The sequence below is a fragment of the Typopeltis vanoorti genome, chromosome 5 (assembly GCF_054136105.1).
Source record: "Typopeltis vanoorti isolate ZY-2024b chromosome 5, IOZ_Tvanoo_1.0, whole genome shotgun sequence".
Lineage (NCBI taxonomy): Eukaryota > Metazoa > Arthropoda > Arachnida > Uropygi > Thelyphonidae > Typopeltis > Typopeltis vanoorti.
In genome coordinates this window covers 92,794,809-92,813,007 of record NC_143553.1, presented here as the reverse complement: position 1 = coordinate 92,813,007, position 18,199 = coordinate 92,794,809, and the positions used below count along the sequence as shown (strand labels likewise).

The following is an 18,199-nucleotide window of genomic DNA, read 5'->3' as shown; positions in this document are numbered from 1 at the left end:
TTTTGGTTAAGTACCACAGTGGCGCTTCCCTTATCAGCTTTGGTGATTACTATTTTTTTGTTGTTTTTTAATTCTTGTAGGGCTGTATATTCGTTTTTGGATAAGTTGGATTTTGGAGGTTTGGCTTTAGTGAGAACACCGACTACATCCAGTCTCACGTTGTTGGCGATGTGGTTAGGCAGGTTGCGAATTCCACGCTCTATTTGGATCATGATTTCTTCAGCAGGTATCCTTTTAGGAGCTAGGGCGAAATTGTGACCACGTGAAAGTGCGGTGAGTGCTTCAGGCTTTAAAACTGCCGACGAGAGGTTGACTACTGTGTTAAGTGGTGGCTGGGGTACAGAAGTAGAAGTCTTTGTCAGGTTTTCGTATTTTTTTTTTTTTTTTTTTTTTAATATAAACATAAACAAAATGTGCCATTACGTCCCATAGTGGATGGCATTGATTCCCCCACATATAAATTAGCCAAACATTTAGCCAAAACGCTCACACACTACACTGGCAACACACCATCACACATAAAAAACTCGGCCCACTTTAAAGCCAGTATAGAAAACCTCACACTCCTACACACTGACATAATGGACAGTTTTGACGTCTCCTCCCTATTCACTAATGTCCCACTCAAAGAAATCTTTGAGCTCATCCAAGCCAAGTTTCCTCCCGATATCTCAGCCCTATTTCAGTTCACAATGAACTCAGGCTATTTCGTTTGGCAAGGAAAGTTCTACAAACAGATAGAGGGGACAGCCATTGGTTCACCACTTTCCCCACCCTTGGCCAATTTCTTTATGGAGACATTTGAAGAGAAAGCCTTAAACTCCGCCCCACAAAAACCCACTATTTGGCTTCGTTATGTGGATGATGTGTTTGCTATTTGGCCACATGGCTCAGATACACTCCACTCCTTCCTAACACACTTAAACAACCAACATCCCAGAGTCCAGTTCACCTTAGAAAAAGAGGAAAACAACACCCTCCCCTTCCTAGACACTTTAATCACCCGCCAGCTTGATGGATCTTTGGTTTTCTCTGTTTACAGAAAACCCACCCACACTGGCAGATACATTCACCAGCAATCCCCCCCCCTCACAACAATATGGGGTGATAAAAACACTATATAACAGGGCAAAATTAATCTGCTCAGATGACAAGGCCCTGACTATGGAACTAAACCACATCCTCAACACTTTCTTAGCCAATGGCTACAACCCCAAAAAAATCCAAAAAATACTAAAACCTGTAAACCACAACCCCCCTCCCCCCCTCCACAATAAAGACTACACCAAGTCTATCACTATCCCCTACATCCAGGGCACCTCTGAAAAAATAACTAATATCCTCAAAAAATATGACCTTACTTCCTGTTACAGACCATATAAAAAGTTGGCATCCCTTATCCGCTCTACCAAAGACCAACCACTTCCCCTAGACCTACCTGGTGTATACCAGGTCCCTTGCAGCTGCAAATTGTCCTACTTTGGCCAAACAGGCAGAACAACAAATATCAGGATTTCAGAACACCAAGACTACATCCGTTTTCACCAGTACAGCCGCTCTGGACTGGCAGACCATGCCTTAGATACCCACCATAAAATTCGTTGGAAGAAGACAAAAATAATCCATCGCAGCAAGTTTAAATACGAAAGACTATTCAAAGAATCTTCAGCAGCTCTAAAAAACGTTCCTAACCTCAACAAATTTGGGTGCATGAAACTGCCCCAAATTTGGGAGACTTTCATTTTGAGAACTTCAGCCCAACTGCCATGACTACCAAATTAGCCCGCAAGAGGGCACCATTAGGACTTTAGGAAAAAAATTAGTTCTTATTTTCTTCCCCATTTGCTTTGTTAGTTCCCTAGTGCACATACCATATCTTTATGTTCCCGAAGATGGCAATGTGACATTGCCGAAATATAGAAGTGATTCATTAAAGTTATCTTTAATTTATTTACTTTATATGCGTTGTCAATTCCGTAAATTAATTACCAGTTATGTCTAACCAACGTATAAGTCTTACTACTAGAATCTTGACAATATTTATTTATGCCTACACAAACACCCCCTAGACCTAGCACAACCTGGAGCAAATGTTCTTCAATGTTTCCATTTAAACTTATCTTACTATTCATTTATGATACTATTTAGAAAACAGACACAACTTCTTCTTCGCTAAAATTAATACATATAATTGTGTTTATGTGGCTTCTGCCAGGCATTTTCAGGTTATTTAATTCACTTCTTTTATCTACCTGAAAAATTATATTTATCAACAGATTGATATATCTAATTTATCAATCCAGACATTGTAACAAAGAATCTAAGCATCAAAAATGGATAGTTATGACAATCTCATTAAGAAAAGGTTTGAGCTAGATTTACATGTTAGGCCATCCAACATTCTTTTCAGGCATGATAACAGGGAAAAAATTATAAGAGCTCTCTCTAGCAATTTAAGATTTGAAAAAAAAACTGCTTAAAGCAGAGTACAACTGTACAACTGCTGCAAGGATGGGATTTATTTTTTAAAAGAAGGGAACTATTTAGAAATGAGAGATTGTCTTGAAGTAAAGGGGCCAAGAGCTTTAAGCAAGCACGATGTATTTTTTAAAATTAATTCTGAAGAGTATGTTTTTTTTTTGTAATTTCAAAAGGCTAAGTAGAGTAGTCGCTGACAATGACATCCTTTTTTTTTTTTTTTTTTTTTTTATTGTATTCACTGCCATTAAGAATTACAGTGGTGCTTCCCTTATCAGCTTTGGTGATGACTACACTGTTATCTTTGTGTAGTTTCTTGAAGACTACAAACAAGAAACTGCACAGAGGGCATCCCACCTAGTTAGGACTCTAATCTTTCATCCATGTGTTTCACCTATGTATGTGTGTTACAAGTCCCATAGTGTATTCCTAAAAGATGTCTTTGTGACCGAGACAAAAAACTGGAAGAATTAAATATTAATTCTAATCCTTTCTCAGTGCTGTTTCACTTCATTAATCCTCTAACATGAGACACTAATGCCTCAGGAGACATTAGGATCAATCTTCATTAGAGCTCTAGATCATATCTGACATTTATACTTGGGCTCACTTCTTCCACTTCTGTTACTTTTCCAGTCATGATTGTATATCACGGTACACACACACACACACAAGCACAAAAAATTATTCAAGTGTATAAATACAAATATAATGTGTGTCCATGTTCAATATAAACATGAGACTAAGGAAGGCACATGAAAGTACTGCATGGGCTGTCTTGCTGCAGACAGCTGTTAGGTGGCATGAGAATAATGGAGATGAGCTAAATAAAATTTTTCAACTCGAAATTTTTTCTATATTTCCAGGATAATTTGCATGTGTTAGTCAGGATTGTATGTGGTCAATCCAAGTGAAATCAAATTAAAAATTAAAATTGAAGCTATATAATTTTGTATTTTGATTTAAGTGAGTTTAGTTACCTATCCTTCAGATCAGTAGTTCTTAACCGGTGTTCCCCGGAACACTGGGGTCCAACGAGAAGTTCTGGAATTTGTCATTTTTAAATTAATTTGTCAGCACAAATTAATTTGATGATAGTTTAATTGATGCTTAATTAATTAATACTTAATTATCAATTATTGATTAATAATACAAAATCAGCTAAATTACCAATTAATTATTAATTTATACGTTACAAAATAACCAAGGTGTTCCATGAAAATTTCAGGATTTGTGAAGTGTTCCGTAGTCGAAAAAAGTTTGAGAAACACTGCTTTAGAAGAATGACATTTATTTATTTCTTTTTTTGACCTTTACTGAGACTGGTCGAAACCTGCCTGAGTACTGACCTTTCCCATAATGCATAGTATTATGCATGTCCATAGGATATGTGCTTTGCATTATTGGATACTAAGGCAAGTTATGTGACGTCATTAGCTGCTATATACGAGTTGCCCAATCCTGAAATTACTTCAGGAGCAAACTTTGCTTGCTTACACTTGGATAAAGGATTAAACCAAGAATATAATTTCTTGGCATCTTTAATTTATAGTATAACCAAGTGGAAAAACTTCCAACATTTCTTTTCATTGCACCATATATTGCAAAAATTAGGTATTACATATAAGCTGAAAAAAAAAAGCTGATCATAGATTTATTACGGGAAATGAAGAAACACTAAAAGAAATTTCAACTATGGTTGCATTGATTGGAGTGAGGAGAGGACACACACACGGGAGGAAGGAATTGGATTTTATGCGGTTATTAAGGGATAACTATCTGTGACAGCATGTAATGGAAAATACTAGGGGTCAGACAGTGCTTGACCTAGTAATTACATATGAGGATTTGGCTGTAACAAATATGACCATATTGCCACCAATTGGTGAGAGTGATCATTGGGTCTTGAGTTGGGAGGTGGCTAAAGGTATAGAATTTTCAATTAAGACAGGGTACATGTGGAATTATCGGGCTGGAAAGTATGACAAGCTTAGGAGTTTGATTGGTTCAGTGCCATGGCATGTACAACTGCAAGGACTAGAAGTTGATAGTGCATGGGAGGTAGTTAAGAAGTGCTTGCATGAAGCAATGGCTGACTGTATACCTAGAGTCCGAATAATAAATCAAGTAGGGGTTAAATGGATGAATAACACCATTAAGCTTGAGCTGCAAAAAAAGAAACAACTATGGAGGGAATTTAAGGAGAAAGGTGACCGGCAGGCACATGAACGGCATAAAGCGCAGGCCAGAAGGGTGACGAGTGTGGTAAGAAAAGCAAAAAAGGATTACGAAAGAATATTGGCCATGCAGGCTAAAGAGAATCCTAAACAGTTTTTTAGATATGTAGTAAGTAAAATGAAAAATGTACATGCAGAATGATTTTAAAGAATGCCGATGATAGGGAGGTAACTGAATCAGTTGAGATAGTTGAGTTACTGAGTGAGCACTTTGCAAGAATATATCATCCAGGTGGTGACATTGCAGGAACGAATAAACCAGTAGATTATACGGGAATTGTGGTGAATGAAGTGGAGGTGAGTAGTCTATTGCATAACCTCAATGTCAATACATCTGTGGGATTGGATGGTATACCAGCTCGTGTTGTACGAGAAGCAGCTAAAGAATTGTCAGTACCCTTGACTATTTTGTTTAATTTGAGCCTCGGGTCTGGGTTAGTCCCGAGCGGGTGGAAAGAGGGGAAAATAGTTCCACTGCATAAAGGTGGTTCCAAGACTGCTGTTGTGAATTACCGACCGATTAGCATATCAGGAATCATTGTCAAGGTCTTAGAGAAATAAGCCAAGAAAAGAATACAGGATTAGATAGATGAAAATGGGATATTGTATGGGGGACAACATGGTTTTGTGAAGGGTAGATCATGCCTCAGTAACTTGCTCACGTTTTATAACACAGTGACGGCTGAACTGGATAGGGCTAATGGGTTTACAGTGATACTACTGGACCTTGCCAAGGCCTTTGACAGGATACCACATGGAACCCTAATCAGTAAACTGGAGCAGATGGGGATAGATATAGGGTTGGTGAGATGGACAGGAGGGTGGTTGAAGGAGAGATACCAGAGAGTGGTTTATGCAGGAGTGGAGTCTAAAAGACGGCTTGTGACTAGCGGTGTGCCGCAGGGCTCTGTTCTTGGACCACTGCTTTTCAATTTGTTCATCAATAATATACGAAAGGATTTGAGAGGAAGTGTTCACTTGTTTGCTGATGATGCAAAGTTGGGTAGAGCAATTGTGAGTGCACAGGATGTCAAAATTTTACAGGATGATTTGGATAGTTTGGAGGACTGGGCTAGGAAAAATGGATGTCAATTTAATGTGGCAAAGTGTAAGGTTATGCACGTTGGGGTGAAAAGAATAGCAGCAGTATATCGCATTGGTGGAACTGTACTCTAGGAGATTGATGAGGCCAGGGATTTGGGAGTGTTGGTGGATAGGGAATTGAAGTTTAGCAGGCACATTGCAAGAGTGACTAAATCAGCTCATCAAATCACTTGGCTTCTGAAAAATACTTTAACATGCAGAGACAAACAAGTTGTTGTTCCTCTGTATCGAGCCTTGATAAAACCCCATCTGGACTACTGTGCTAGTTATGGGCACCAGGGTTTCTTCGTGATGGGGAGGAAGTGGAGAGGATCCAGAGACGAGTGACCAAGATGATAGGTCTGTGGAATGAACCTTATGAGAATAGGTTGAAGATTTGTGGGTTGCAGAGATTGGACGATAGGCGAAGGAGGGGTGATATGATTGAGACATTCAAATTACTGAAGGGTTTCTATAAGATTGATCCAGAAGATATTTTTGAAAATATGACTGGTGGTGGGAGGACTAGGGGCCATGCATGGAAGCTGGGCAAGAGCGTGGTTGACAAGGGAGTTAGAGCTAGGTTTTTTTACTTGGAGAGTGGTGAATGAGTGGAATAAACTTCCAGAGTCTGTTATGGGTGCTACGACCGTGAATGAGTTCAAGGTAAGGTATGATAGATATTGTGTCAATGTCGAATAGTTGTTCTTGACATGATGTTATGGCCTCCCTCGATGAGTCTGTAGACTCCTTGGAGTTGCCCGGATAGTAATAATAATAATAAAAAAATAATAATAATAAAAGAAGAATTACATTCTCTTCTCCAACTATCGGTGAGCAATGGATATTTTAAGAAAATGGTACAAAGAACACTATTCCCTACTCCTGTTTTATAACTAATTCCTGACATTCACTACAGAGACTTAGTTTCCATTACTTATACTGGTAGGCTTTCTTTCAAAATCGCCAATCTCCTGAAATCTTGTGACATAAGAGTGGTTTTCAAGCCTATTGTAACTATATGAGCTCTGTTACATTCACCAAGGACCACAACCCCTTTCAACAAACATCTTGGAGTTTACAATATTCCATGTTCTTGTGGCCATGCTTACATAGGGCAAACATTTAGAAGTTTCGAAATTAAACAAAAAAAAAAAGCATATTGGAGACATAAATAACAAAACAGAAGACAGGTCAGGCCTATCTTTCCACTTCTCCCACACTTACTACAATACTGAATGGGAGGAGGAGAGCTCCGTGCTTTACATAGAAAACAATTTCAGTCCTACAACATCAAAGAGTCTGCAATGGTCATCTACTCACAAGGCATACTCAACAGAAACCAGGGAAAGATTTATGTGATATTTCGAAATCACTTATTACATCTTTCCACAGACTAACTTTCCTTGCAACTATCATGCATAATTACTGAATAATGACTGACATATCCATATTCCACATGTTTCTGTTTTTGCACTTTTGTAATGGTTCCTACTAACCATTATATAACTTAAAGGTTCATGCTTACTGCTTATTGTATTTTTTTTTTCTTTTTCTTCCTAACCCAGAAAAAGCCACTATCATATGCTAGTGGTGAAACTAGTCAGTTTAATTATTCATATTATCACAACCTATTAAAGCCACTGTCAGTTATCATTTGTCACAATGCCTTGATATAGGGATGTATTAAATATGATGAAAGAAGCAATTTAAAAAATTGAAGAATGTGACTAATTGTGCTTTATAGCCACCCTAGAGTAAATTTTACAAAAATTTCAGATTTTAATTTTGTCTCCCACATAACTTTTTTCATGTCAAAGTCAACCAAATTTAAATTTTTTGCTAATTTTGAAACTTTTTTTTTTTACCTTTCACAGGCTTCAATCAAGGTGGTTTGGGGAACATATTCCACTTCATGTATACAAATACCAGCCACTGAATTAGAAACCTTTGTGCAGATATGAATAAACATCACTTACACAGCAGATATAAAAAATAATTGGTCATGTGTTCTAGGTCACATGTTGTAGGCATTTATTTAAGAATGCTGCTGGTCTGTAATCATTAATAGTGTTGATCACAATGGGAAAAACAAAGGATCTTTCAGAGTTTGATAAAGAGCTTATTGTGGGTGCCTGTCTGGCTGCAGCCAGAATTTTGAAAACAGGAGAGCTGACTGGTTTCTCAAAAGGTGAGATATTCTTTTGAGAGGTCAATCATTCCGCTGATTGACCTTTCAGATATTCTGAAAGGTCAATCAGCAGAAAAATAATCCACATAGCTTGTTTAAGAGGCATAACTGTGATCCTAAGAAAGTCTGTCAGGAACAAGACTGCTGTTGTCTGAGAAGGCTTGTATGAACAAACAAAACTTGCTTTGTGTAGCAGCTGACTGAAGCATTTAATGAAGGTATGTTTCCGACCCATATCTCATTGAACTATGCATAGGGAATTGAAGAGGATCAGTATTGGCAGTCGCATGTCTATACAAAAATCACTGATTTCTGTGAAGAACAAGAAAGTATGTCTACACAGTAGTGTCAAGAACACCGTGACTGGACCCTGAAAGACTGGAAAAAAAGTTATGTGGTCCGACAAGTCATGGCACACCTTCTGTACTGATGGTAGGCAGAGAGTTTGGCAGGAGCCATGTGAAGCAATAAACCCAGCTTGCCTTGTAAACACAATCAGTGTTCTGGAGGGGTGGTGATGTCATGGTGTGGGGCATGTCCTGTTAGTATGAAATGGGTCCCCTGATATTGCTGGAAAGTCAGGTGTCCTCCAAGGAATATCTGAACGTTGTTGCTGAACAAGTCCATCCTGCAATGTTGAATTTTTATCAACCAAGTGACAACTTTCATGGAGGACAATGCTACTTTCATCCATTGCATAAGAACTGTTCAGCAAGCATGACATGGTATTGAAGCAGATCAGTATTGAGAGTCACATGCCTATATGGAAACCAATGATTTCTGTGAAGAGCCAGAAGGTTTGTCTACAGTGGTGCAGGAACACCGTGACTGCACACTGGATGCCTGGAATAAAAGTCGTGTGGTTCAATGAGTCATGACACACCCTGTTCTGTATTAATGGCAGGCAGAAAGCTTGGTGGAAGCCCGAAGCAATGAACCCAGCTTGCCTTGTAAACATGATGTGGAGCATGTTCTGTTGGTACAAAACAGGTCCTCTGATATTGCTGAAAAGTTAGGTATCCTCCGAGGAACCTAAACACTGTTGCCAATCAAATCTATCCAGCAATGTTGAATTTTTATCCAGCAGGTGATGGTTATTTCATGGACAACCATGATACTCTCCATTGTACAAGAACCATTCAGCAAGCATGACAACAGCTTTCACTATCTTCTCTGGCCAACAGAAAGCCAAAATCTGAACCTCATTGAGAATGTATGGGACATGTTAGAAAAACAGATCTGGGAGCTAAGTCTTCTTCCATCAAATCTGAGCCAGTCAAAGGACTATCTGGATGAATGCCTGATATGGTGTAGACGAAGATGCAATCCACCATCTTTTTCACAATAGATACCATCTTGAAAAAAATTAGTTGTCTGAAAATGCAAATAAGACAAAACATAAAACACATACTGAACATTAAGATGGCAGTAAAAAATTGGACAACATGGAAATAAGTTGTGATTAACTTCAAAACCTAAGAAATTGTGAAAATTCTGGATCCATGAAATACAAATGGCTGCCAGGGAAAATGTAAAAAAAATAATAATAATAATTCTTCCATCTAAATTATAGGGTGACAAAATAACTTGCTTTCATCAAAATCGAAAATTATACTATTCAGCTCCTCCCTCCTAATTATTTCAATTGAAATGATCCTACACACACACACACACACACACACACACACACACACACACACACAGAATTTGCTACTGCATAGACTATGTAAGTGTTCTGCAATAAGTTCCACCATCATCATACACAAGACTATAGGGTAAAAACCACTTGTCCATTCTACTCTAAGGAACACAAACTCAGCTAGTGCCTATAAAATAAGTCTAAGGTAAACTATACAAACTGACAAAATGATAAGCATGACAAAACTAAAAATGACTGCAAACACATGCCACTAATCAGACTGCCTTGCATTTAACTACTAGAGACAGCTCAAAATTGCAAACATCAATTATGGAAAGCAATAATAAGTCAGAAGAGCCAACACTACTTTCCTGGCATGTCTTCAAATAAATCTTCAACAGTCTATCTCAAGGCTGTAAATAACTTAACAGAATTAATAAACAGAAGAAATATGATATTAATGTTAATACCTCACAATATTAACAACAAAATATGTGGCTTTCCAACTAATCATGAAATATTTTCCACAAGATTGGAAAGCAAATAAGTTACAATACTTGTTGTCAATTCTGAAGTCAAGGCAATATTAATGTATCAGTGCAGCAACAAAAACTCTGTATTTATTGAAATTACGTACCACAGAATCAAACTTCTGTTACAAGTATGCATATAGACTATCTGACATCAAATATGACTTAGTAAAATTGGGCAACATTATGGTTTAACTATCAATCATAGCTTAATCCTCGCAATGCCCATTCTGTTTTTGGTTTAATGAGAGCAAAAAATAGAGGTATAAGTCTGAAAGACATTTTAGTACCAAATTCTCTACATATACTAAATAATGACACTAATATCCCAATGTTTGAAAATACCAGAGGAAGCAGCTTCACTGACCTGACAATAACCAATGATGCTATTTTATCCTAGGTTTCTGAATGGATAATTGAGGAAGAAGAAAGTTGTTCTGTTCATTGTACATGAAGTTTCAACATTAATAACAAAAATTTAAACAGAACACACAAGTCAAACCAATGCAGTAACTTTAATTACATCACAAATACCAACCTAGATATATTTGCAAAAGCACTGAAAGGAGAGTTTGTAAGTCTAATCGCAGAGCATAACTTCACTGTCACAAGTGAACAACAACTAAAGCTAGACAAACACTTAGCCATCTGGGCATCAGCACAAGCAGATATAGCCTTCCTTGTTTCTAAGCTTTCATCATGTCTGAAAAAAATCCTGTGACCAACCACTAACACTCAGAATACCCAAAAAGCTAAAGGTCAATGGCAGAAAATTAGTACTGTAATATAGGTACATAATTGACATACTTAGAAAATTTAAACATGGAAACTAAAACTTACATGAATAAATTTATTAAACATAAAATTTTTGCCTATGTATGATAGGCATCCTCAGTACAATGAAAATGAAATACTATAAAATTATAATTAAAGAATCATTTTCAAAAAAAAGTGCTACCTACAGCATTAACAGGACAACAAACAGTAAAATTCCTAATTATCAAAAATAATTAATTAATATAATTAACGGCTATTTTAGCCTGTTTTTGTTTAGGAGTGTCCCTTATATTTAATACATTGGCTAACATAACTCAAAAGGGGTATATATATATAATTTAGGACATTACGGGTGAGTGTAGAAGGCAATTATGGCAGAATAAAAAATGTTGAAAAATTATGTACATACCTTGATTTTGGTTTAAAGATGCCTTCTAAATCCAAGCTCTTGTGGAAGGGGGGGGAAAGAACATGGGGATGTACTTGGGACACGGGAAATAAGTTTGGGAACCCGGGTTACTATTAATAATATATATATATTATTTTGTTGTGGGGAGAGGGAGGGGGGAAGGAAGGGGAAGGGTATCCTTATGTGGAAACTGGGGCAAGGGTTTATGGGGTGTGGACCGTTTCGGTCATCGTCTGACCATCGTCGGAACTTTGTGGGAATGACTGTAGGGCTATGTCAAGGCTGTAAGATGTATCTGCCAAATTTGGGCATTTGTTGTCGCTAAATGGCCGGAGGCGTGGCTTAATTTGTAAGTTTTGGAACGTCCAACATTCGGAAATTAGGTAGGGGCGATGGACGTTGATAGAATTACCATCACATTTTATGGCAATAGTTTCGGATATTCTAAGCATCGTTTCGTTTTCTTGTTTGTCAATGATTATGGCTTTGTCAATTTGGGGAATGTGTTTTAGTTCAAGGGCGTGAGCTGCAATTTCAGTCTTCCCTGTATTCTGTGGTTTGTTTTTCTTTTTGATGTTGCGATGTTTTTTCGTGTTGAGATATTCTGGAATGGGAATATTGCAATCCCTGAAGTGCTATTGTAGTCTACTCTTGTAGCTAGACTACAAGAGCACTTCAGGGATTGCAATATTCCCATTCCAGAATATCTCAACACGAAAAAACATCGCAACATCAATAAGAAAAACAAACCACAGAATACAGGGAAGACTGAAATTGCAGCTCACGCCCTTGAACTAAAACACATTCCTGAAATTGACAAAGCCATAATCATTGACAAACAAGAAAACGAAACGATGCTTAGAATATCCGAAACTATTGCCATAAAATGTGATGGTAATTCTATCAACGTCCACCGCCCCTACCTAATTTCCGAATGTTGGACGTTCCAAAACTTACAAATTAAGCCACGCCTCCGGCCATTTAGCGACAACAAATGCCCAAATTTGGCAGATACATCTTGCAGCCTTGACATAGCCCTACAGTCATTCCCACAAAGTTCCGACGATGGTCAGACGATGACCGAAACGGTCCACACCCCGTAAACCCTTGCCCCAGTTTCCACATAAGGATACCCTTCCCCTTCCTTCTCCCCCTCCCTCTCCCAACAACAAAATAATATATATATATATATATATATTTATATATATATTATTAATAGTAACCCGGGTTCCCAAACTTATTTCCCGTGTCCCAAGTACATCCCCACGTTCTTTCCCTCTCTTTCCCCCCCTTCCACAAGAGCTTGGATTTAGAGGGCATCTTTAAACCAAAATCAAGGTATGTACATAATTTTTCAACATTTTTTATTCTGCCATAATTGCCTTCTACACTCGCCCGTAATGTCCTAAATTTTATATATATACCTCTTTTGAGTTATGTTAGCCAATGTATTAAATATAAGGGACACTCCTAAACAAAAACAGGCTAAAATAGCCGTTAATTATATTAATAGTGTTTTAGAGGAGTAGCATGGGAATTTCCCAGAAATTATACTTAAAAATAATTAATTTAAAAAAAATTACAATAATATAATAATCAGGAATCTGCATGTAACAATGCAGATCTTCCAGACTGTAGATCTGCAATCTGGCAAATTGCAGATCTACAGTTTATTTTATCAGATCTGCCAATTAATTAATCAGATTAATTAATTGGCAGATTAATGCTGGGTACAGCATTTTTCGGCAGGATAGGAGGGGAAAGCGTGGTGGTGGGGTACTGCTTATGATAAGTGACGACCTATGTCCTCTAAGAGTGGACGCTTTGGAAGGCAGTGAGACAAATGATTTTGAGAGCATATGATGTGAGGTAGAGGTGGGCAAGACAGGATATTTTGTAGGGTGTTGCAACAGACCAAGGAGCACAGAGGATGGGGACCAGGAGATGTTTAGACAGTTAAGTTTGGCAAGTGCAAGAATGATTGTTATGGAAGATTATAACTACAGTAGTATAAATTGGAGAGAGGAAGATGCATGTAGCAATAGGAGAATGGAATTTCTAGAATTCTTGAGGGACAAATGTCTTAGGCAACATGTAACAGAGGAAACAAGAGGTTCAAGAGTTTTGGATTTGGTTATAGCATCAGAAGAGTTGATAATAACTGAGATGACATCTCTCCCACCAGTTGGAGAGAGTGACCATATGGTTTTGACTTGGAAAAGGAACACACATACAGGAGTATCAAAGAGACAGGAACTTATGTGGAATTATAAAGCAGGTGATTATAATAGTCTTAGACGTCAACTTCAGAAAGTTACATGGAGGGTGGAATTGGAAGGCCATGATATCATTAGTGCATGGGAAATTGTGAAAGAATATTTGTTAGCAGCAATGGTAAGTTGTATACCACGGGTGAAGAAGAGGACACAATTTGGAGTAAAGTGGATGACAAACAATATTAAACAGGACTTGCATGCGAAAAAGAGGCTATGGAAGAGATATAAGGAGACAGGTGAAGAGAAGATGCATGAAGAATATAAGACACAGCCAGAAGAGTGACTAGTGTGGTAAGGAAAGCAAAACTGGAACATGAGAGGAGATTGGCCCTAAAATCCAAAGAAAATCCTAGGTAATTTTTTAGCTATGTGGCCAGTAAGAGGAGAAATGACTGTGGAAGAATGATATTGTGGGATAAAAATGGGAATAGAGTGACTGATGCAGAGGACATAGTGGAATTGTTCAATGAACACTTCATTGGAGTATTTCATCCTAGAGGAATCAGTTTTAATGATAGAGGGATAGGGCAGGTTCGAGGTTTAGAGGTACAGGAGGAGAGTGTGTTTCAGATATTGAGTACTCTGGATGTCAGTAAAGCTTTGGGACTGGATGGTATTTCACCACGAGTTTTGAGAGAATGTGCTAGGGAACTGACAGTGCCTTTAACCTGGCTTTTCAACAAAAGTCTGGCTGCAGGAAAGGTGCCCAGGAAATTGAAGGAAGCTAAGATAGTGCCATTGCATAAGGGTGGTAACAGACTGGAAGTGTCTAATTATAGGCCAGTTTGTGTGTCATCAGTAGTTGTTAAGATCTTGGAGAAAGTAGTGAGGGACCGTATACAGCATTGGGCAGATGAGGGTAATGTTATCTGTGAGAGTCGACATGGATTTGTGAAAGGGCGCTCTTGTTTTAGCAATATGCTAGCCTTTTATAATAAAGTTACAAGAACATTAGATGGGGGAAAAGTCATATACTGCAATTTTCTTAGACTTAGCAAAGGCATTTGACAGGGTGCCACATGATAAGCTGATATTTAAGTTGCAGCACATGGGTCTGAATGTCAGATTGGTTAACTGGATTCAGGGGCCCCACAGGGTTCAGTACTGAGACCTATATTGTTTAACCTTTATATCAGTGACATTGTCAGTGAATTGCAAAAGAATATTCAGTTGTTTGCAGATGATGTGAAGCTGGGAAGGATTATTAGTAATAGTGCAGATGCGGCAGCCCTGCAAGAGGATTTGAATAAGCTAGATAGATGGGCAAATGAATGGGGGTTTCAGTTTAATGCAGCAAAATGTAAGATCTTGTGGTTTGGGAAACATTGATGGGATGCTGCATACTCTATGGGAGGAGTTATACTGGAGGAAGTAGGAGAGACAAGAGATCTGGGGTTGAGGATTGATAAAAAAACTGAAATTTAGGGGGCATATTGCAAAGATAGTGAAGGTAACACAGAGGATTTCTGCAATAATGAGAAGGACACTGACCTGCAGAGATAAAAGGGTTATCATTCCGTTGTATAAGTCTCTGATCAGACCACACTTAGACTATTGTTCTCAGATTTGGTCCCCAGGATTTGAAGGGGATAAATTAACTGTGGAAAGGGTACAAAGGTAGATAACAAAGATGGTTTCAGGACTGTACAATGTTAGTTATGAGGATCGGCTGAGGGAATGTGGACTGCAGAGTTTGGTGGATAGAAGAAGGGGGGGGGTATGATTGAGACTTTTAAACTGTTGAAAGGTGGTTACAGGGTTGACACTGGGGAGTTCTTTCGCTTGGTTGAACAGCCGGAAGGAGTGATGACAAGAGGACATCCCTGGAAGTTACGAAAGGAAACTGTGAGCAAGAGGGTGAGGAGTTTCTTTGCATTGAGGGTGGTTGAACCATGGAATGCATTGCCTGATGGAATGGTTAGAGCGAGAACAGTCAATGAATTTAAGGAGTGGTATGATAGACTGTGTTTTGAGGGGACCTCCCCTCGATTAGTCTTGATAGACTTTGTGTTTCTTAGGAAGGTCCTCCCACAATGAGTCTTTTGCCTCCATGGAGGCCTGAAAAATAATAATAATAATAATAAACACATTTACCTTCCTCCAGGACAAGGAGAGAGACAACACAATGGAATCATGTGCTTAACAGCTGGTTTAGTATCCAATGTCTGCTCAAGATCCATCTCAAAATATAGAAAATTCAGCAGAAACACCATAAAGTTATATATAACATATGCTTCGTAGCACTCCCTACATGTATCTAAATAGATTCCAGATTTGGGAAATGTTAAGGCCATCCACTGAAATATAAAAAAAAAAAATTCAAATTACACAAATTACATTTCAAATTAATTTTCTTGTTAAGTTAATATATAAAAAAAAAAAAAACTCATTAGAACGTATATGTATTTCAACAAAATGTAACTAATAACAACAAAAATTTCTTACAGTTTATAAATATTTCATCCAAATGGATTATAATTCTCTTGATTGCTAACCATTGCTGAACAAACAGGAAGGAAATAAACCAGGGTGCATATACAAGACTACAAATGTTTATGATGAATGTTTTCTCGACCACTAAATATTACATAACATACAAATTGGCAAGATAACTCCAACTGTGTAGAGTTATCTTGCCTGGAAGACGCCACCAGTTAAAGTGGCAAAACTAGTAGGCTAACAGTTTTTGTATCAAATCTCCGACCTATTACACCCAATTTGTAAGTTCTTTTATGTACTACAAATGTTTATTTAAATATTGCCCAACCATGTTTCTTTTGGGGAAAAAAAAAAAAATAATAATAAATAATAAAAGAAACCTCTATCTACTAAATCGTGGTCAAAAACATTAACTACATTTGGTTTAATTGTAAAATGATAGCTGTGACAACCTAAGCCATGAGACCAATATAGTATGACTTAATTGTTATGTTCTTCATGATATGATTTGTTAATGAGCATGGGCCAAACAGCCCCATCTTCATAAAAAATCAAAACACGTAACAAAGCAAGTCGTGAAACAAACATGTAACAAGTAATCTTCACTGGATGGACTTAAATGGATATCGACGCAGGCCTTGGAATAATAGTTATGAATAGGTTCATGGAATGTGAGAAGCTTGCACAGAGTTATTACCAAAGACCCCATGCAGTCAACGACTCATCTAGGAGGTCCTTTTGTCATACACACAGTTCATACTCAAACATACTCAAATTCTCTGCAGACACCGCCCTCTCAGGCAAGGCATTCCAATTATTCACAACTCTGCATGCAAAAAGCCTGCTTCTCATTTCCCCCTGCTCATACGCTCCTTACACAGCTTCCAGGGAAAACCTCTGGTTCTCCTCTGATCTCCCACCATTTTCTGTAAAACCTCTTCATTGATCTTATAACAATCCCTTACTAACTTGTAGGTCTTTATCAAATCACTTCTCTTCCTCCTATCCACTAGACTTTGTAAACTGCATCTTCTCAACTTTTCCTCATATTCGACATTCCAGAGATCAGAAACTACCTTAGTCAGTCACTCTGGACCCTTTCTAACATCTCTTTATCCTTTTTGAAAACAAGGTGATCAGGTGACTATGTGTGACCTAACCAGAGCCTTATACAATAGAACAAGAATCTCCTCGTTTCTACACGTCAGTGTCCTCCGCATCATTCCCAGAAGCCTCTGTGTTGTCTTCACAATTTTGGCAATGCATCCTCTAAATTTTAGATCCTTATCTACTATCACCCCAAGTTCTCTTATTTCCTCCACCTCCAACAATATATATCTGCCAAGCATAAATTCTACATCCAATCTTTGTTTTCCCAATTTTAAAACCTTACATTTTGCAACATTGAACTCACATCCCCATTCCCATGCCCATTCACGCAATCCATTCAAGTCTTCTTGTAAGGCCACAACATCTTCTCTACACTCTTCATAGTTCATCCCAACTTGGCATCATCTGCAAACAGCTAAATATTCCAATCCAAATCTTTGCCAATATCATTAACATACAGGTTAAACAGCAATGGCCCTAAAATAGACTCCTGAGGTGTACCACTAGGGACTTTCCTCTCCCGGGATATTGATTTATCAAAAGCCTTTGCAAAATCTAAGTATACTACTGTGTATCCTCTCCTTGGTTCAATGAAGCCATCACCTTATTGTAATAAGTATAAAAACATGACTTCCCTTTAGCAAATCCATGCTGTCCATCAAAGATAATACCACTGTTGTCAACCCAATTCTGGATCCTGGTTCTCACCAGGATCTTATAAGTTAGGAAATTACTGACTTTTTTTTAATCATCTCACATTAGCTACTCAGGGGTGTTTTTAGAATTGTTTGTTATTGTTTAACTGCCTTTCTGTGATCTTGTACTGATGATGCCTATGACACTTAGGCAAAAATTATATGTCAATAAAATTCTTTATGCGAGTTTTCCTCCATTTTTATAATTTTTTAAATTAAATATTTGTTTGTTGTCTGAGAGTTTACTGTATTATTATCCACTTAAATCTCCATTCTTTCTTTTCTGGTAAGGATATTCTTGCTTGAAAAATTGTTGGATTTCTTATTTTTCCAGA

The 18,199-nt window shown here is 37.8% G+C and overlaps 1 protein-coding gene across 1 annotated transcript in view; it reads right to left on the bottom strand.

Annotated features, from left to right (window-relative positions):
• LOC150106653 (transmembrane protein 184C) overlaps nt 1-18,199 on the bottom strand; it is a 200,380-nt gene that overhangs the window by 119,207 nt on the left and 62,974 nt on the right. The window contains exon 4 of the mRNA XM_090393251.1: nt 15,715-15,917. Coding sequence (XP_090249377.1) covers nt 15,715-15,917 — 203 coding nt within the window. The remainder of the gene's footprint in view (nt 1-15,714; nt 15,918-18,199) is intronic.